The sequence below is a fragment of the Pecten maximus genome, chromosome 6 (genome assembly GCF_902652985.1).
Source record: "Pecten maximus chromosome 6, xPecMax1.1, whole genome shotgun sequence".
NCBI classification, from domain to species: Eukaryota; Metazoa; Mollusca; class Bivalvia; order Pectinida; family Pectinidae; genus Pecten; species Pecten maximus.
The window spans coordinates 38,006,592-38,027,659 of NC_047020.1; the positions used below are offsets into that span (position 1 = coordinate 38,006,592).

The following is a 21,068-nucleotide window of genomic DNA, read 5'->3' on the forward strand; positions in this document are numbered from 1 at the left end:
TCAAGTCAAAGGGTACTGATACCTTAGAGGTCAAGTCAAAGGGTACAGATACCTTAGAGGTCAAGTCAAAGGGTACTGATACCTTAGAGGTCAAGTCAAAGGGTACTGATACCTTAGAGGTCAAGTCAAAGGGTACTGATACCTTAGAGGTCACGTCAAAGGGTACTGATACCTTAGAGGTCACGTCAAAGGGTACTGATACCTTAGAGGTCACGTCAAAGGGTACTGATACCTTAGAGGTCACGTCAAAGGGTATTCATACTTTAGTGACTGTGGCAGAGGGTACATTATTTGAATCTTTATAGCTGGTCATGTCTAGGGGCTGGGATAGCAGTATTTTACATGTTTGTATTCATCATAGCTGCTTAAACATTGACTAATAGAGCAATGACTGTTTGGCTTATTATAATTTATTACATCATGGTATGGTGCATGAGTGGGCTTCCGTCATCTGTCAACTATTGTCCGTCAATTGTCAACCATCCGCCTGTCAACTTCTTCTTGAAAACAATTAAGCAACTGAAAACAGATATTTGGCAAAGAGGCATATACATGCAGAAGTGCATGCTGATATTTCCTCATTTAAATGACTTTGACCTATTTTCAAGGTCACAGGGGCCAAATATGTTCAAAGCTTCAATGGTATTCTTTTCAAGTTCCAGAAGACTCGTATGTATAGTATTTTGCCAGCAGGTAAAGAGGATGGAGTGCTATATAGATTCAGCATACAAATGAGCTTGGCCTTATGATTAAGGTCAACATTGTGAAATATACAATGGTATGACCATGTGCACAATGTATACTACCAGGGCTTTTTCTGGGGTTTTTTGGGGGGGCCGTTAATGGGCCCCATTCCCAATTGGAATTATTTCATATTTAAGCCAAATTCCCAAAATTTGCAGTTTACTCCTGAAAAACTCTTTCCCAATTCACCAATTTTCTTCCCAAAATAAAACCAAAAGGCCCTATCCCAAACCAGTGAGAAAAAGCCCTGACTACATAGGATCAAAACATGCTTCATATCACACTTCACATTGCTACATGTAATGGGTTTTCTCATTGTTATGTATGATTTAACAAAAGCACAAACAGAGGCAAGTTTTGACATTTCAATACCATAAAATGACTTGTGCAATTAATGCTTCTTTGCAAAATCCTACATTATGATTCACTACTGCATTAGTGAATCATACCACCTCTGTTAGAAATATTGTGTACGACTTCTTAAAACATCACTTAAATACTACAGTCAGCATGAAAATTGGAAATAGTAATTTCGCAATATTGCCTTACTGGTCTTGTGAGCAATTCAGGCCCTCTAGGCCTCTTGTTAAAGTAAGATAGAAGATATGTATGCAACTGAAAGAGACATTTTAATTCCTCTATTTGGTGGTTTCTATAGAAATATGAAATGTTTTGATGATATGCTGTTTGTAATACTGACAACTTGAGTTAGAACATGCAGTTATCTCCCCTTGTTCAGACATTTCGTATCAGTACCTGGTATAAAGGAGAATCTTGGCTTTACCTCAATTGCCTATATTTCAGGTTGGAGGGAGACTTCACGGAGTCCCCTGGTAGAGATATGGTGTCCCTCAGTGGAAAAGGGGCCAAATATAATCCATGGAAACCTTTGGTTACCATGGTGAAAGAAATTGGCAATGATGTCCATTTCTTGCCTGTGTTATGGAGAGTTCAGCTTCAGCATTTGAAAATTTCTACTGGGTAAGTCTCCATTCCTGTATTGGCTTGCTTCTCTAACAACGGACATCGTTGTTGTCAGCTTTCAAATTTTATTATGAGTTATGTTTTATTGATTTTCAACCCATTTTGAGTCATCTATGGTTAATTATTACTTTTCAGAGTCTGAATGAATAATTATTGGGGGAAAAGCTGTTTTTTTTAAAACATTTTTGATGTCAAATCTAATGTTAAAGTTTTGATACAAGTGTTGTTAGGCATTTACATTAATTTAGTAAACTCCTTGATAATCATACCAGATAAAGTTCTAATATTTGGTTTGAGGATTGTTGTGGGGGTTTACCTGAGAGTCCAACATGTTTCATAATAATGATAATTTCAATGCAAAACCTTAATTCATACTATGTCTGATTTACCATTGAATATTGCAAATACTTTTAAGAATCGTTTTATTAAACCTGGACATAATTTTTCACATGAATTATTCATGTGAAAAATTATGTCCAGGTTTAATTTATGAAGGATGACTGCTGAAATCTGGGATAAATTGAACCCCGATTCGGGAAATGTACCAAATCGGGATTTAGAGGAAATTTTAATGATTTTCCAGGCATTTCCCATGTAATCTGGGATGGTTGACATCTATGTGGATATTGTAGACCCTATGTCCTTTGTTTGTAAGGGGGCTGCGATTGCTCAGTCGGTTAGAACACTGGTCACGTAGCCTCAGATGAAAACCATCTCAAAACAAAAACCTAGCAAACAAACAAAACAACAAGCTTGTTTGTTTTAATGTGTTAGTCATGTCCAGAGATCTTCCTTTCTGTTTATGTAATCGTGATATGCCATTGTGTTTTCTTAAATGAAATTCCTGATCAGAACCAATATATTTTTGATAAAAAAAACCTTTGATATTTACAGGGTAGGCTTTGAGAGTGACATTTGTACCAAAACGCTTGACCTCCACTTTGATAGTAATGGGTATTTGACTGGAAACATGCAGATGTTGTTGCCTCCTATCCGAAGGATCCGCCTCAACCCCTACACAGGGTAAGTACAATTGTAAGGGTCCCACTCCACCCCTACACAGGGTAAGTAAGGGTCACACTCCACCCCTACACAGGGTAAGTAAGGGTCACACTCCACCCCTACACAGGGTTCTTTTGAGGGAGAATCTCAACAGAAATGACATGTAATATTGTTGTCAGGTTAAACTATAGTCTCATTTGAATATTTATGATTTTATTTGTTTAACTCTCTCTTTCTTTTTAATTTTATATTGTTTTTATCTCCCTTTGTGACTTTTGTAGAGCCTTGCAGTTTGACCAACACAATAGTCCAACCAAAGTTTTGACGACGTGGAATAGTAATAGTTCTGTTAAATCCATCGCAGCAGGTATGTACATCACCTCAGAAATAAATTCGCATTTCAGAGTTAATAAGAGACAGTTTTGAGTTAAATTCTCTTAAAAGCGATTTTTGGAGAACTGAAATAACCTATATGCAGATTGTCTCCATCAAATATCAGACCATTCCAGGTTGTTTGACAGTGTTTGTCTCCATCAAATATCAGTCAATTCTAGGTTGTTTGACAGTGTTTGTGTCTCCATTAAATATCAGACCTTTCAAGGTTGTTTGACAGTGTTTGTCTCCATCAAATATCAGTCAATTCTAGGTTGTTTGACAGTGTTTGTGTCTCCATCAAATATCAGTCAATTCTAGGTTGTTTGACAGTCTTTGTGTCTCCATCAAATATCAGTCAATTCTAGGTTGTTTGACAGGGTTTGTGTCTCCATCAGATATCAGTCAATTCTAGGTTGTTTGACAGTGTTTGTCTCCATCAAATATCAGTCAATTCTAGGTTGTTTGACAGTGTTTGTGTCTCCATCAAATATCAGACCTTTCAAGGTTGTTTGACAGTGTGTGTGTCTCCATCAAATATCAGACCATTCTAGGTTGTTTGACAGTGTTTGTCTCCATCAAATATCAGTCAATTCTAGGTTGTTTGACAGTGTTTGTGTCTCCATCAAATATCAGTCAATTCTAGATTGTTTGACAGTATTTGTGTCTCCATCAAATATCAGACCATTCTAGATTCTTTGGCAGTGTTTGTGTCTCCATCAAATATCAGACCATTCTAGGTTGTTTGACAGTGTTTGTGTCTCCATCAAATATCAGTCAATTCTAGGTTGTTTGACAGTGTTTGTGTCCCCATCAGATATCAGTCAATTCTAGATTGTTTGACAGTGTTTGTGTCTCCATCAAATATCAGTTAATTCTAGATTCTTTGGCAGTGTTTGTGTCTCCATCAAATATCAGTCAATTCTAGGTTGTTTGACAGTGTTTGTGTCTCCATCAAATATCAGTCAATTCTAGATTGTTTGACAGTGTTTGAACACCCAGTGTACTGGTGTAAAGTTTTTCCTCACTATTAGGTTAGACATATTTCATTTCCATTTAGCTCCTCAGCTTAAGTATAGATTTTAAATGTCATCATCAGTGTTTAATGTTGGAGTAGATCACAATAACATGAAAATAATCATAAGTTATTGATTTAACATGTGATAACGCATTTTGCTGGATAAAAACATGTCACTCATCATCATACAGGTATATTTAAGAGTTAGAAACTTTCAGGCTCTGCTGTTTATATAATGGATGACATTAGCTACAATGGAAAATTTATTTTAAATCTAAATTTGCTGTTAAAATACTCTTACACACAGGTACATTTGTGATACCGACAATGTTGGAGATGTACAACAAAGATGGCATCAAAGTGCACTTCATGCTGGGACGAAAAGCAAGGAATATGACTAATATAGATTTAAATTTCCTTGATATGGCAACTCTGATCTGGACCGGTCCTAATGGAGAGAAAGCTCGATTGAACATCTACAAGTTGTTTAGGGAGCATTGCATCAAGGTATGCCTTCGCCTAATCTTAAAAAACACTGACAAAACCGGTATTCTTAAAGTTGTAAAAACAATATATTTTTCGACCCCCACTTAGTTGAGGGGGGTGGTTGAGAATATAGTAATCCCATTGTCTGTACATTTGTGAGATAATTCAATTATGAAATTCAAGTTTATACCAACAACTCTAACTTTTAAATAAGCAACAAAGATCTTACAATGCTGGGTTACGATTCCTGTGAAATTTCCTGTTTCCTGGGTCATTATGATTAGCATTTCAGATTTTTCAGGCAGATATTTGACAACATGTAGGCATAGTATGCTACTACAGTGACATGTATTGGATGCCTTTGTAGTGACTTGACCAAGTAGGCTGGATGATTAGGGAAGATGAAGTTTTCCTGACTGAGGCCAATTCTTCTTATTAGATGATTTCTCTCTTGCTATTAAAATCAGTTGTAAGTCATCCGGAATGGAGTTACTTCCTCTTTGACCGTAAATTATTTAATCATAGATCCTCACAGGCTTTGTTTTAGCTTATCTGCCTATTGGTGTGGCATCTTTCACTTGTTATAAGGTTTTCTTTCAAATTTAACAACAACTTCTTCTCAATACCCTAGAGGTTCAGAGACTTGATATTTGGGTCATAGCATGCTTGGGCGAAGGGCAACTAAGTTGGGCATGGAACCAAGTTTAGCATGCTTGTGTGAATGGTTACCAATGTAAGTTAGGCATGCTGGGGTGAAGGGCTACCAAGTTTAGCATACTGTAGTGAATGGTTACCAATGTAAGTTAGGCATGCTGGGGTGAAGGGCTACCAAGTTAGGCATGCTGGGGTGAAAGGTTACCAAGTTTGGCATGCTGGGGTGAAGGGCTACCAAGTTAGGCATGCTGGGATGAAAGGTTACCAAGTTTAGCATGCTGGGGTGAAGGGCTACCAAGTTTAGCATGCTGGGGTGAATGGTTACCAATGTAAGTTAGGCATGCTGGGGTGAAGGGCTACCAAGTTTAGCATGCTGGGGTGAAGGGCTACCAAGTTTAGCATGCTGGGGTGAATGGTTACCAATGTAAGTTAGGCATGCTGGGGTGAAGGGCTACCAAGTTAGGCATGCTGGGATGAAAGACTATCAAGTTTAGCATGCTGGGATGAAGAGCTACAAAGTTTAGCATGCTTGGGTGAAAGGTTACCAATGTAAGCATGCTGGGGTGAATGGTTACCAATGTAAGTTAGGCATGCTGGGGTGAAGGGCTACCAAGTTAGGCATGCTGGGGTGAAAGGTTACCAAGTTTAGCATAGAGGGGTGAAGGGCTACCAAGTTTAGCATGCTGGGGTGAAAAGTTACCAAGTTTGGCATGTTGGAGTGAAGAGCTACAAAGTTTAGCATGGAGGGGTGAAGTGCTACCAAGTTTAACATGGTTGCGTGAAAGGTTACCAAGTTTGGCATGCTGGGATGAAGGGCTACCAAGTTTAGCATGCTGGGGTGAATGGTTACCAATGTAAGTTAGGCATGCTGGGGTGAATGGCTACCAAGTTTCCTCAATGAAATCACATACCTTTCTACAGGCAATAAGCTTCAGTATAACATATATAACAGTAGAAAATCATTGGGATGCTGATTTGGATGTTAGTTGTTAAAAACTCTGATTTTGATATTTCAGGATATCGAGAAAAAATTGAAACTTAATCAAGCACCAAAGTCAGCAAAAGATTTTACAAAAGAGGATGGGAAAAAGTTTCTCAGTTTATGTGTAGAGAGGCAGCGTGTGGTTGATTATGATGTAAGTATTTCTAGGACATCTGACCCAAAGAGGAGGATGACATATAACTCCCATGGAATTTGTTACTCATTATATGTTATATGACATTTGATCATATTATATTATTAATTGTATCATTTTTTGGATCTGCCTAAAGTTTAAAACAGTTGAATGAATGATCATATTATATTATTAATTGTACCATTTTTTGGATCTGCCTAAAGTTTAAAACAGTTGAATGAGGAGGGAAGGAAGTGACATGGTATGAGGAGGAGGGAAGGAAGGTGACAGGGTATGAAGAGGAGGGAAGGAAGGTGACATGGTATGAGGAGGGATGGAAGGTGACAGGGTATGAAGAGGAGGGAGGGAAGGTGACAGGGTATGAGGAGGAGGGAGGGAAGGTGACAGGGTATAGAGAGGAGGGAGGGAAGGTGACAGGGTATGAGGAGGAGGGAGGGAAGGTGACAGGTTATGAGGAGGAGGGAGGGAAGGTGACAGGGTATGAAGAGGAGGGAGGGGAAGGTGACAGGGTATGAGGAGGAGGGAGGGAAGGTGACAGTTTATGAAGAGGAGGGAGGGAAGGTGACAGGGTATGAAGAGGAGGGAGGAAAGGTGACAGGGTATGAGGAGGAGGGAGGGAAGGTGACAGGTTATGAGGAGGAGGGAGGGAAGGTGACAGGGTATGAAGAGGAGGGAGGGAAGGTGACAGGGTATGAGGAGGAGGGGAGGGAAGGTGGCAGGGAATGAGGAGGGGAGGGAAGGTGACAGGGAATGAGGAGGAAGGGAAGGTGACAGGGTATGAGGAGGAGGGAAGGGAAGGTGACAGGGTATGAGGAGGAGGGAGGAAAGGTGGCAGGGAATGAGGAGGGAGGGAAGGTGACAGGGAATGAGGAGGAAGGGAAGGTGACAGGGTATGAGGAGGAGGGAGGGAAGGTGACAGGGTATAGAGAGGAGGGAGGGGAAGGTGACAGGGTATGAGGAGGAGGGGAGGGAAGGTGACAGGGTATGAGGAGGAGGGAGGGAAGGTGACAGGGTATAGAGAGGAGGGAGGGAAGGTGACAGGGTATGAGGAGGAGGGAAGGAAGGTGACAGGGTATGAGGAGGAGGGAGGAAGGTGACAGGGTATGAGGAGGAGGGAGGGAAAGGTGGCAGGGAATGAGGAGGAAGGGAAGGTGACAGGGTATGAGGAGGAGGGAGGAAAGGTGGCAGGGAATGAGGAGGGAGGGAAGGTGACAGGGAATGAGGAGGAAGGGAAGGTGACAGGGTATGAGGAGGAGGGAGGGAAGGTGACAGGGAATGAGGGAGGAGGAAGGGAAGGTGACAGGGTATGAGGAGGAGGGAGGGAAGGTGACAGGGTATGAAGAGTAAGGAAGGTAAGGTGACAGGGTATGAGGAGGAGGGAGGGAAGGTGACAGGGTATGAGGAGGAGGGAGGGAAGGTGACAGGGTATGAGGAAAGGGGAGGGAAGGGGACAGGGTATGAGGAGGAGGGAGGGAAGGTGACAGGGTATGAGGAGGAGGGAGGGAAGGTGAAAGGGTATGAGGAGGAGGAAGGGAAGGTGACAGGGTATGAGGAGAAGGGAGGAAGGTGACAGGATATGAGGAAAGGGAGGGAAGGTGACAGGGTATGAGGAGGATGGAGGGAGGGAAGGTGACAGGGTATGAGGAAAGGGGAGGGAAGGGGGACAGGGTATGAGGAGGAGGAAGGGAAGGTGACAGGGTATGAGGAGGAGGGAGGGAAGGTGACAGGGTATGAGGAGGAGGGAGGGAAGGTGACAGGGTATGAGGAGGAGGGAGGAAGGTGACAGGGTATGAGGAGTAAGGAAGGTAAGGGGACAGGGTATGAGGAGGAGGGAGGGAAGGTGGCAGGGAATGAGGAGGAGGAAGGGAAGGTGACAGGGTATGAGGAGGGAAGGAAGATGACAGGGAATGAGGAGGAGGGAGGGAAGGTGACAGGTTATGAGGAGGAGGGAGGGAAAGTGACAGGGTATGAGGAGGAGGGAGGGAAGGTGACAGGGTATGAGGAGGAGGGGAGGGGGAAGGTGACAGGTTGTGAGGAGAAGGGAGGGAATGTGACAGAGTATGAGGAGGAGGGAGGGAATGTGACAGGGTATGAGGAGGAGGGAGGGAAGGTGACAGGGTATGAGGAGGAGGGAGGGAAGGTGACAGGGTATGAGGAGGAGGGAGGGAAGGTGACAGGGTATGAGGAGGAGAGAGGGAAGGTGACAGGGTATGAGGAGGAGGAAGGGAAGGTGACAGGGTATGAGGAGGAGGGAGGGAAGGTGACAGGTTATGAGGAGGAGGAATGGAAGGTGACAGGGTATGAGGAGGAGGAAGGGAAGGTGACATGTTATGAGGAGGGAGGGAAGGTGACAGGGTATGAGGAGGAGGGAGGGAAGGTGACAGGGGAATGAGGAGGAGGAAGGGAAGGTGACAGGGTATGAGGAGGAGGGAGGGAAGGTGACAGGGTATGAAGAGTAAGGAAGGTAAGGGGACAGGGTATGAGGAGGAGGGAGGGAAGGTGACAGGGTATGAGGAGGAGGGAGGGAAGGTGACAGGGTATGAGGAGGGAGGGAAGGTGACAGGGTATGAGGAGGGAGGGAAGGTGACAGGGTATGAGGAGGATGGAGGGAGGGAAGGTGACAGGGTATGAGGAGGAGGGAGGGAAGGTGACAGGGTATGAGGAGGAGGAAGGGAAGGTGACAGGGTATGAGGAGGAGGGAGGGAAGGTGACAGGTTATGAGGAGGAGGAATGGAAGGTGACAGGGTATGAGGAGGAGGAAGGGAAGGTGACATGTTATGAGGAGGGAGGGAAGGTGACAGGGTATGAAGAGGAGGGAGGGAAGGTGACAGGGTATGAGGAGAAGAGAGGGAAGGTGACAGGGTATGAAGAGGAGGGAGGAAGGTGACAGGGTATGAAGAGGAGGGAGGAAGGTGACAGGGTATGAGGAGGAGGAAGGGAAGGTGACAGGGAATGAGGAGGAGGGAGGAAGGTGACAGGGTATGAGGAGGAAGGGAAGGTGACAGGGTATGAGGAGAAGAGAGGGAAGGTGACAGGGTATGAGGAGGAGGGAGGAAGGTGACAGGGTATGAAGAGAAGGGAGGGAATGTGATAATTCTACTATTTATTTTGTTTTGACAGTGGATAACTTCTCAAGTATACCACCTGGCTGATCTCAGAACACAACACCAAAGACAAGAAAAAGAAAGAGAAGAAAGGTTAAGGAAAAAGTATGAACCAAAGAAAGGAAAGAAAGCTAAACCGGTGGAATTCCAGTATGAAACATATGTAAAACCACCTGTTTTAAAACTGGAGTATAATGCCCATCCAGAGGAGTACCGCCTTCAACTTACCTACATTTGTGTTGTGGGGGATACCCTGACTTTTATAACACAGCAGTGTAACACACGGTCACTATACTTGTGGGTAAGTGATATAAAATGTGAAAGCGATATCATATCATCTTAGTTCCCCACAACAACCCATTTGTGAGGGACATACTGTCTTAACATGCATAATATACACACTTTTTAGGTCGACTGACCCGAACGGTCAGAGCTACCTACATAGTCATCATGCTTCGTTCGTCGTTGTTCTTCAACTTTTCATTAAAACGACTTATTCTCAATAACCAGAAGTCCCAGGGTACTGATACTAGGCCTGTAGCCTGCTGGGATGAAGGGCTACAATGTTTGTTCAAATGAATGACCTTGACCTTCATTCAAGGTAACATGGGTCAAATAGGCTGAAATTCTGACACAACTTCTTCTCAATAACCATGAGGCCATGGGACTTGATGTGGGGCCTGTAGCCTGCTGGGATAAAGGCTACCAAGTTTGTTAGAATGGATCACCTTGACCTATATTCAAGGTCATGGGGGTAAAATATGGTAACCATGGCAGCCATCTTGAAAAAGACATTTTAAACTTCTTCTCTAGTTCTACTGAAGTCATTGAGCTGGAAATAGGTGAGGATGTTGCGGAAGGAGAGCCAACAATGTGTTATTATTTTTCTGCCTCTTACAAACTTTCACAAGTCTGCCACAGCGGCCATTTTGTAACATGATTGTGCAATCATGGATTTTCTGAATATTTCAAATTTCTTCTCATGTTCCACCAGTGGGATTCATCTTTAACTTACCAGATATGATCCTGAGATGGTTCTGATCAATTATTATTTGGGTCGGTCTAAAGTCGATGATGGCTGCCTGTTATGCATATGGACTGTGTGGCCTGTATCTGTTGGGGGGATAAATTCAATATCACCAAATATTTATGCTTAACAGTATATACTTATATGAATATTAATATTTTATTGCTGTCTATTATTCACTGATAATATAATAAACCAGTATTTAAAATTAAGTACCCTTATAGCCAAAGGGTTACTTTCCTTTTTAAACAACATTGAATTGAATAAGTTTATCAACCTCAAGGAGTTACTTCCCCTTAAGTCAATTTGTAATACAATGTATATCAATGTGTACATTTACATTATATTTGTCTGTTTTTCCTACCACCTGTTGTTTCTAAGGAGAAGACTGAGATAGGCTATGCCTGTCTAATCCTATTGAGTTTCCATCCATGACAATAGAATTTTTTGAAATTGAAATTGAGGATGGCTGCAATGGCCATCAGTATAGTATAAGGGTCTTTAGTCAGATGACCGTTAAGGCCTATGGGCCTCTTGTTTTGCTTTTAGTTGAGGTAGCTAGGATCTTGTTTTGCTTTTAGTTGAGGTAGCTAGAAACTTTCTTGTTTGCGGTTAGTTGAGGTAGCTTGAAATTTTTTTTTGCTTTTGTTTGAGGTAGCTAGGTATTTTTTTGCAACATCTGTATTTTTGTCTATTGTACCAGACTGTAAAAACACCATACATACTGTATGCACTTCCATATTTATATTTTCCAGGTCGTTGATCTGACATCCAAGGATGCATTTCTTGCCTACAAGTCACCTAGTTTGTACAAAGTATCCTGTTTTACCCAACTGCCTGTACGCAATAAAGTTTGCCACACCATCCCGGGAGCAAAAGTCCTGCTCAGTCAAATGTAAGACATTCAAAATGTAACAATTTATCACTGACAAGATCAAGAGATTTTTTATATGGAAACCCGAGATTGCTTTACACTTGAATTTTTACCTCACCTCTAACTCAGATTGCTAAGTCAGGTATAAAAGCGAATTTACATGTTTTCCAATTTCACCAAATGTTCCATTTATGCATAACAATAGATTTTTTTTTTCAAAGTCAAAATAGAAGAAAATATCTCGTAGCTGGTAGTGTTTTGAAGATGTTACGATGAAAATGAGCAATGAATAGCCAATTTAACAAAATACTTAATATTATCAATGAAAATAAACACGATCAGCATTAACACCACTGAATCCATGCAAAATGTGATGTTTGATAAGTATCCCAAAGTAGGACGTTAAACAAAAACAATATACCATATTCCTAAAACAATTAATATCTACTTATTGTTGAAAATATGTTTGTGTTCAGAGAACACCTTGTGTAAAGTACAGATGAGATTATGCCCTGGGTTCAGGGTTCTTTGGTCAATGTCAAGATCACTGTTACTTTTTAGGTCATCTGAGAGGAAGTCTCAAGTGACCTATTCTAATCGCCTTTTGTACGTCGTCGTCCGTCGTGCGTCCGTAAACAATTTACATTTTCTATTTCTTATCCAAAACCGCTCAACCAAATTCAATGAAATTAAGCAGAAAGCTTTTATGGCTGAAGGTCAACCGAAATTGTGAATTATATGGCCCTGCCCCCTAGGGGCCTGAGGGGTGGGGCTAAAAAGGGTCAAATTAACTGAAATTTCAAAAATCTTCTTTTCTACTTGAGATATAGTAGAAGCAGGGGACATGTACTGCTTATGCAATGCCTAGCATTTCACCACAATGCATTTAGAATGTCTGTTTGAAAGGATATGTTGTATTATTTTATCAATGTTGTGGTATTGGTAGAACTTAATGAAATTTTACATAATCATGATTATAGTTCTTACCTAAATTTCTTTTCCAGAAATTCTGCACAAGTTGAAGTCATAGATATCACAAAGAAAGAGGAATCCATAAGTAGTGAACATGTACGATGTTATCAACAAGATATGTCGTCGTGTTCTGATATCACACGGATGTTTCTGTTCGGCAGTCAGCTATTTGGTGTCTCCTTCAACAACAGGTAAAATCCCCAGTGTGTAATGTTTAAGTTTATATACAACTTCTCTACATACTGTAAAAGTGTATAAACTACAACTCCCACATACTGTAAAAGTTTATATACTACAACTCCCACACATTGTAAAAGTTTATATACTTCAACTCCAACATACTGTAAAGTGTATAAACTACAACTACCACATACTGTAAAAGTTTATATACAACTTCTCTACATACTGTAAAAGTGTATAAACTACAACTACCACATACTGTTAAAGTTTATATACTACAACTCCCACATACTGTAAAGTTTATATACTACAACTCCCACATACTGTAAAAGTTTATATACAACAACTCTCACATACTGTTAAAGTTTATATACTACAACTCCCACCTACTGTAAAGTTTATATACTACAACTCCCACGTACTGTAAAAGTTTATATACTTCAACTCCCACATACTGTAAAGTTTATATACTTCAACTCCCACATACTGTAAAGTTTATATACTACAACTCCCACGTACTGTAAAAGTTTATATACTTCAACTCCCACATACTGTAAAAGTTTATATACTACAACTCCCACATACTGTTAAAGTTTATATACTACAACTCCCACATACTGTTAAAGTTTATATACTACAACTCCCACATACTGTTAAAGTTTATATACTACAACTCCCACATACTGTTAAAGTTTATATACTACAACTCCCACATACTGTAAAGTTTATATACTACAACTCCCACATACTGTTAAAGTTTATATACTACAACTCCCACATACTGTAAAAGATTATATACTACAACTCCCACATACTGTTAAAAGTTTATATACTACAACTCCCACATACTGTTAAAGTTTATATACTACAACTCCCACATACTGTAAAAGATTATATACTACAACTCCCACATACTGTAAAGTTTATATACTACAACTCCCACATACTGTAAAAGATTATATACTTCAACTCCCACATACTGTAAAGTTTATATACTACAACTTCCACATACTGTAAAAGTTTATATACTACAACTCCCACATACTGTAAAGTTTATATACTACAACTCCCACATACTGTAAAAGATTATATACTTACAACTCCCACATACTGTAAAGTTTATATACTACAACTCCCACATACTGTAAAGTTTATATACTACAACTCCCACATACTGTAAAGTTTATATACTACAACTCCCACCTACTGTAAAGTTTATATACTACAACACTCACATACTGTAAAAGTTTATAAACTACAACTCCCACATACTGTTAAAGTTTATATACTACAACTCCCACCTATTACATTTAAATTACATGCCATATTTACTGCACAGTGTAACAGTTTGCGTTTGACATTGCAACAAACAAGCTGACGTATCTTAGCAACATAATGAATTTCTCCTCAAATATCACAATTGTGAAATTTTTAGCAAAGAGGTGCAAAAATATCTTTGTACTTAAAAAATGACCAGTTATTCAATCTATGAAAATTGATGAAAAACCTTCTTATATGTTTGACTTAAATTGAGTTTAGATATACATATATAATTATGTGATTTGAATATGGTTGAATATTTTAAGGATTTGGAGCTGGAATAGAACAAGTGGGCAAATGGAGGTAGCTGATGAATTTAAACGTGTGCGTGACCTTGACCTCATAGGTGTTGTCCTGGTGGTCAGTACAGATTTCGGGATAAAGTTTTGTAGTGTACCTCGTGACAGTGACCATGTGTTTGATTCACTTCCAATAATGATATCTGCTGAATTCAAAGGGTGAGTTGTCATGGTGATAATTTAAGTTAATAATTAATAAAATTGAAAATTATATATATTATACTTTAATTTGAATTAATCTTCAAAAGAGCCTTTCAGATTAATGATGAGGAAAACTAATATTTTTTGAAAATGTAGTATATTGTAGGTCAGTTTTGTCCCCCATCTCATACCACCTGACTTTGTCCACTATTTGATAATATAATACTTTTAAATTGTTGATGAAGGACCCCGCTGACTTTGAATGATGAAGGTACGCTGATCTGTAAGAGTAGAGAAAGAATCAAAGTTACCGGTACCCAGAGAGAATTCCGGGATGGAAAGGAAGTGTACAGGGCGGCGGTTTCCCTTGACAACATAACAGTTATAATGTTGGTACCCACAGACGTGTACGGACCAAGGTATGTGGTATCTGTGGTTCTCCAGTGTACACTTGTACAAATAACTTTTAAACATTTAATATAAAGACTTTTCACAAAGGATTTAAGTACACTATCTCCCAATGTCTTACACTTCTGAGAAGGAAGATTATGACATTCAAATAAATCTCCAACAGGGGGAAGGTTTGCTATACCAAGATATAAAAAAGGCCAAGTTTTGAAAATCTACCATAAATATAATGGTCCTACACTTTGGAATACTTAGTCGTCCAACAAATATCACTGAAAGTAGAACACTGAACACTTCTAAGGGAATCTCTGTCCGTCTGTAAACTGAAGTTAGAAGTATCATTTTTACTGTGTATCCTGATACTTTGATATCTGAGGTTTTTGTCGGAAACCAAATAATGTCGCCCTGTTGTGTCATACAAACTTGTATCAACAGATTTATATTGTGTTTTATATTAACTAACATCGAAAAATGTTTGAAAGGGTTAATTTGAGAATTTTATCACAATAATGTTGTTTTTTTTTTAATTACAGGGAAAGTCTGACTCCTATAGAGATCCTCATGGCCGTTACCCTGCCCGGTTATGGTACAGAGACATGCTTCATTAGTCAGCAAAGTAAGTAATATTTATATGTAACGTACAGCTTCATTAGTCAGCAAAGTAAGTAATATGTATATGTAACAGCTTCATTAGTCAGCAAAGTAAGTAATATTTATGTGTAACAGCTTCATTAGTCAGCAAAGTAAGTAATATGTATGTGTAACAGCTTCATTAGTCAGCAAAGTAAGTAATATTTATGTGTTACAATGTACCACTACTACTCTTTCAATTTAGAAAATTGTTCGTGGTGTTGCAACTCTTCCAGAACTGCGAGTGTTAAATTTCATTATCCCCAGATTGAAGATCCGAGGGGGATATTGTAATGTGTTCATCAATCTGTCACTCCTCTCCCTCCCTCTGAATATACCACGTTCAAGTGGAACATTCCTTTTTAGGACTGCTTGTTCGGGATTTCTTTTTAGGTAAAAAAAAAACAAATAACTGATTTGGGGAATTAGTTGTAATTTGACACATGGAGGAGGTATATCTTCAGTTTTGTAGAACCATAAATTCTAAAATAGTAAGCTATTAGATGTTCATAAGTACCCAATTCCCAAACTTTAATACAAAATTTTTTCAATAGAAGAGGGGGCTTATTTGTGGATAAATACGGTATTTAAAGTTTTACATTGGGGAGAGGGGGGATCATTTGAGGATAAATATGACGTTAAACTTTCACACTAGGGGAGGGGGATTATTTGAGGATCAACAGTATTCCAAGGTTTAAATTGGGGAGAAGGGGGGCTTATTTGAGGATAAATACAGTACTAAACTTTTACACAAAGGGAGTCGGCTGATTTGAGGATAAATATGAATTTATTGTACTGTACTGAACATTTACACTAGGGGACTTTATTTGAGGATAAATATGGTAATGTGTTAGTGTATATTTTTCTCACTTGTACGTAATGATTTTATATTTTCTGACTTTTTTAGCTCACCTGGTCCGAAGGACCAAGGTGAGCTTATGCCATACCGTTGCGTCCGTCATCCGTCCGTCCGCCGTCTGTCGTCCGTCGTCCGTCCGTCCGTCAACAATTGACTTCTTCTTCATAACTACACATCAGGGGCCTAGGGGCCTGAGGGGCGGGGCCAAATGTGGTCAATCGGGCTATATTCATATATTTGACTTCTTCTCTGGAACCAAACAATGGATATCATATCTCTCATATTTTATTGGTAGCATCACCTTGGGGTAGGAATTTGTCATTGTACAAATGACGGTGCTGACCCTCTGGGGTCTGAGGGGTGGGGCCAAAAGGGGTCAGTTTTATAGAATTGATATAAACGACTTCTGCTCTGAAACTAAGCAATGGATATCACTCATATTTACCTGGTAGCATCACTATGGGGTGGGGATTCAAAATTGTACAAATGGTGGGGCTGCCCCCAAGGGGTCTGAGGGGCGGGGCCAAAAGGGGTCAATTTGGCTCTCTTAATATAAACGACTTCTTCTCTGAAACCAAGCGATGGATATTGCTCATATTTGCCTGGTAGCATCACCCTGGGGTGGGGATTAAAAATTGTACAAATGATGGAGCTGATCCCCCAGGGGCCTGAGGGGCGGGGCCAAATGTGGTCAATTGGGCTATATTGATATAAGCGACTTCTCCTCTGAAACCAAGCAATGGATATTGCTCAAATTTGCCTGGTAGCATCAATATTGGGTGGGCATTCAAAATTGTACAAATGGTGAGGCTGACCCCCCGGGGGGCCTGAGGGGCGGGGCCAAGAGGGGTCAATTTGGCTGAATTGATATGAACAATTTCTTCTCTGAAACTTAGCAAGGGATATCGCTCATATTTGCCTGGTAGCATCCTTTTGGGTAGGGATTCAAAATTTTATAAAGGAAGCAACTGACCCCCACTCCCCCCCGGGGTGCAGAGGGCGGGGTCAAAAGGGGTCAATTGGTTTATATATAAACAACTTCTTTTCTGAAGCTAAGCAATGGATATCACTCACATTTGTGTGGTAGCATCCCTATGGGGTTGTGCCAAAAGTTAATTTTATTTCATGGATTAATGCATTTTTTGACATAAAATCCTCATGTACCCATATAAAATGCCTATTGACATAGCAATACCAGCGACAGATATACTTAATCATCATTCTTGTTTCATATCTCATGAAATCCAGGTGAGCGATACAGGCCCTCTGGGCCTCTTGTTATTGTGACAGGATCCAAAATTTCTAAATTACATTATAAATTACTATAATTTTTTGTTTAATTTCTGGTAGGTGGGATGATCCTGGGATGGACACAACACAAAGAAAACCCAAAAGACTACCGAGAACACCTGTTTCAGGTGGACTACGAGGCCAGACTGAGAGGAGTGCTGCCTTTCCTTGGCTATGGGCCACGCTGCTTTTTACCTGTGTACCTGCCAGGTGACAAGGACATACAGTCCAAACACCCAGGACACGGACAGCCAGGGTGGTACGTGTTCATGAGGGACGGACATGAGGGCATCATAGGGATCAAGCTTGTCGGATAGTAGGATATTTTCAGGGACATTGGAGAGTTACTGTCATTCATATCTAAGTAATTATAAACATGAACTTAAGATAATGAACCTAGCTATCACTGAGAAATTTCTGTAGTGTTTACATGCATGATTATGTTTAAAGTGAAGCCAATGGACTGGTCAGTGCACTTTTCACTCCAGTGTACATACAAAGCTGGTCATTTGTCCGACAACGATGACAGAGTTTTGATTCCAGTAACATTACTGGTTGAACTCTGATAGATATTAGAATTGAATTACATGTATTACTTAACAACCCGAAGGAAATGTTTTGTGATCTATATAGTATAGTGTACCAGAGACCTATAATAGAATTGTAGATATAGTTAAATACATGTAGGTCTGTGAATGTACACAATTTTGGCACACTAAAATGTAAGCACATTGATCTGAAGTTAAACAGATCAGCACATTTATGAATTGGTCCACCCTCAGTTCTATTGGCGGTAACCAATATAGTAATAAAGTAACTGCTATTAACCCAGTTATAGCGGACAGCTTTCAGTGTGAAGAAAGCTGAAATAGAATACTGCTACAATATAGGCATTTTATAAAGTATTTTATTAGCTCACCTGGCCCCAAGATGAACTTATGTCTATATGGCACAGCATCTGTTGTCCCTCATCCGTCAATAATTCCTTTAAAATCGCTTCTAGTCTCAAACACCTGAATGGATTTTGATAAAATTTGGTCTCCAGGATTATTGGGCAAAGGAGATCCAATTTTGTATAAACAAATTGTGTGGCTCCTGTATGGCTGGAGGGGCCAGAGGGGCCAGAGGGGCCAGAGGGACCCGGCCCAATAAGGGGAAATATAGCAAAAAGCTTAAAAAGCCCCCTTCTTCCTGTAGTATGACAGGTGTCCCAGGCTCGGTTATAACAGGGATGTTAAGCCCCATCAATCAATCAAAATCTGACAGGATTTGGTCCACCATTTGATTTAAACAGTGTTGGGAGAGACAGCTCAAAAAGTATAATATCCAGGTTGGCAATGCAGATCTTCTGGGCCTTTCGTTAAACCTTCCTTTTGCGAGTTTTGGACGAGTTGCCAAATTAAATCACTGGATTTTTCACTTTTGAGAAAATTAACAAATATTATTCCAATTTTGTAAGTAATAATTTTTTTTATAGCAGCTTAAAAGTTTTTTTATTGTTTGGTTTATTTTGCTTTTATTTAATGTTACACATAAATATTTTGAAATATCCATTTTACATGACATTGTTGCAAACTCAACCATTTTCCCTGAGTTGACCCATTTTTTTAGCTTGTCTCTTCGAAGAAGAGTGAGAGCTTGTGTCGTCACTCCGGCGTCGGCGTTGGTTTTTCAAATGTTAAATTTTTGGAGCAAGTGTTGAAAGGTATTAATACATCACTTTATAATTGTACTAGGGTGCTGATAATTGGTAATAGAGTCCCTCTGGGGTTAAACTATCCCCTGCCGGATTTAAACTAAAAGAATTTTTTGGTAAAAAACCAGAATTTTCAAATTTTTGGACTCAGAATATTTCTGCATTAAGTTTTTCGTGCAAGTGTTGAAAGGTATTAATACATCACTTTATAATTGTACTAGGGTGCTTATATTTGGTAAAAGAGTCCCTATGGAGTTACACTATCCCTTCTTGGGGGTGAAACTGGAAATAAAACAATGTGAAAATGCTCACAATAAACAATTTATACGGATCCACATTTTTCAAGGGAGACAATTTACTCTCATTAGGATAATATTTTGTCAAGAAATATGTCCAAAAGCAATTACATTTGTATTTAATATATTCATTTAATCTACAACAGCATAGCTTGTCTCCCGAATGTTTGTCAATAAATAATTTATATATATATAAATTGGTATGGTTTTGAAAATTGCATGAATTCACAAAACATAATCTGATCAAGTAAACAATATAAATATTATTAATGCAATTTGCGAAACCATTCCAATTAATATATTTTAATTATTTTCGAGACGAGCTATGCTGTTCTCCAACAGCTCAAGTTTTGCTTAGACCATGCACCCACTTGATTTTACAGACAGGTTTTCTTGTCATTTTGCCCTTTGGTTTTTGCAGACAAACTGGTTCCTCAATTAAAATTGTAACATTTCAGGCATAAAATATTGACAGACCTGTTAATATTAATACAGGCCTTGAAAGTCTTTGTCAAAGCTCATCAAAAAGCAAAAAAAAAAAAAAAAATACAAGGTTTGTCATTATATCATAAACAAACAACTCTGGTTCAATCTCTGGTCTAATTAGTCAAACCATTTGTACTGTGATAAATGAAAATGGTCCCAGTTTCTTCACAAGCGAACAGGCATTGTTTCATAAAATTTCGGTATGTTATTTTGCTTATATTTATTGTAAACATGAATATTTTAAAACATCCATTTGACATATCAAAATTATACCATTTATAAGTGTGTATATTTTTATTATGACTTCATCAGTTTTGTATTTGTGTGTTCTTTTGGTTATTGTCTTTTATGACCTCAGCAATCACTGTTCTGGTGTAACCATATTGCACAGTGATGACATCACAAGTAAAACCTTTCATTTCACCTCAAGAGTTTAATCTGAAAGTAAGTGAAAGGGCTAGTGATTTCATGGTTTGTGTTTTTTATGTTCATTATGTGAATCTATCACAAGGAGATTATTTACTTTTCATTATATATATATATAGATATACATAAATTATGTAAATGTGTAATGTTTACGTTATTGTATGATAAATAAAGTTATATTGAACATGTACTGTGCAATTTTGATTGAACTACATGGAAATGTCATGCATGAGAATACCATGAATGTTATTTTTCCAGTTTCAAGGTCAAGGTCAATGTTATACTGAAAGTATATGTTAAGATCTAATCATCAAATTCACTCTAGAAATTTCATCGAACTACATACAAAGGTCATGTGTGAGAATTCACCTTTCAGGGTTTCAAGGTCAAAGCCATTTTATTCATAAGAAATCATTATAAAACATCAATTCTAGAAATTTGTATTTTGTGTTAAATTTTTATTAAACTACAAAGTTGAATTTCAGGTATCAAAATACCATGAAAACCTTCACCTTTAATGTTCCAAGTTTAAGGTCAAGGTCACCATAACATTTCATTACGTTGTATTTGTGTTGTCAATTATTCAATTCTAATTTGCATAAGAGCAGGGCTCATCTCAAATACATGACCTTGTAGGGAATTCTATATCTTGGACTTTCATGTC

The 21,068-nt window shown here is 39.2% G+C and overlaps 2 protein-coding genes across 2 annotated transcripts in view; both read left to right on the forward strand.

Moving 5' to 3' along the window:
* LOC117330177 overlaps positions 1 to 1,581 on the forward strand; it is a 23,308-nt gene extending 21,727 nt beyond the window's left edge. Inside the window, exon 13 of the mRNA XM_033888400.1 lies at positions 1,549 to 1,581. Coding sequence (XP_033744291.1) covers positions 1,549 to 1,581 — 33 coding nt within the window. The remainder of the gene's footprint in view (positions 1 to 1,548) is intronic.
* LOC117329704 lies at positions 1,553 to 19,471 on the forward strand. The gene is made up of 12 exons (XM_033887781.1): positions 1,553 to 1,725; positions 2,623 to 2,751; positions 3,012 to 3,097; positions 4,428 to 4,627; positions 6,277 to 6,396; positions 9,517 to 9,801; positions 11,283 to 11,422; positions 12,406 to 12,564; positions 14,140 to 14,331; positions 14,559 to 14,732; positions 15,255 to 15,337; positions 17,561 to 19,471. Exons 1-12 carry the CDS (start codon positions 1,586 to 1,588, stop codon positions 17,815 to 17,817), a joined length of 1,965 nt encoding a protein of 654 aa, XP_033743672.1. The 5' UTR covers positions 1,553 to 1,585; the 3' UTR covers positions 17,818 to 19,471.
* Positions 19,472 to 21,068: the final 1,597 nt, after the last annotated feature.

What these genes read in the sequence shown, in the direction of transcription:
- LOC117329704 (XM_033887781.1), top strand. Translation starts at nt 1,586, where the DNA reads ATGGTGTCCCTCAGTGGAAAAGGGGCCAAATATAATCCATGGAAACCT. An exon ending in CATTTGAAAATTTCTACTGG is followed by an intron (nt 1,726 to 2,622) that starts GTAAGTCTCCAT and finishes TGATATTTACAG; the next exon opens with GGTAGGCTTTGAGAGTGACA. An exon ending in ACAGACGTGTACGGACCAAG is followed by an intron (nt 14,733 to 15,254) that starts GTATGTGGTATC and finishes TTTTAATTACAG; the next exon opens with GGAAAGTCTGACTCCTATAG.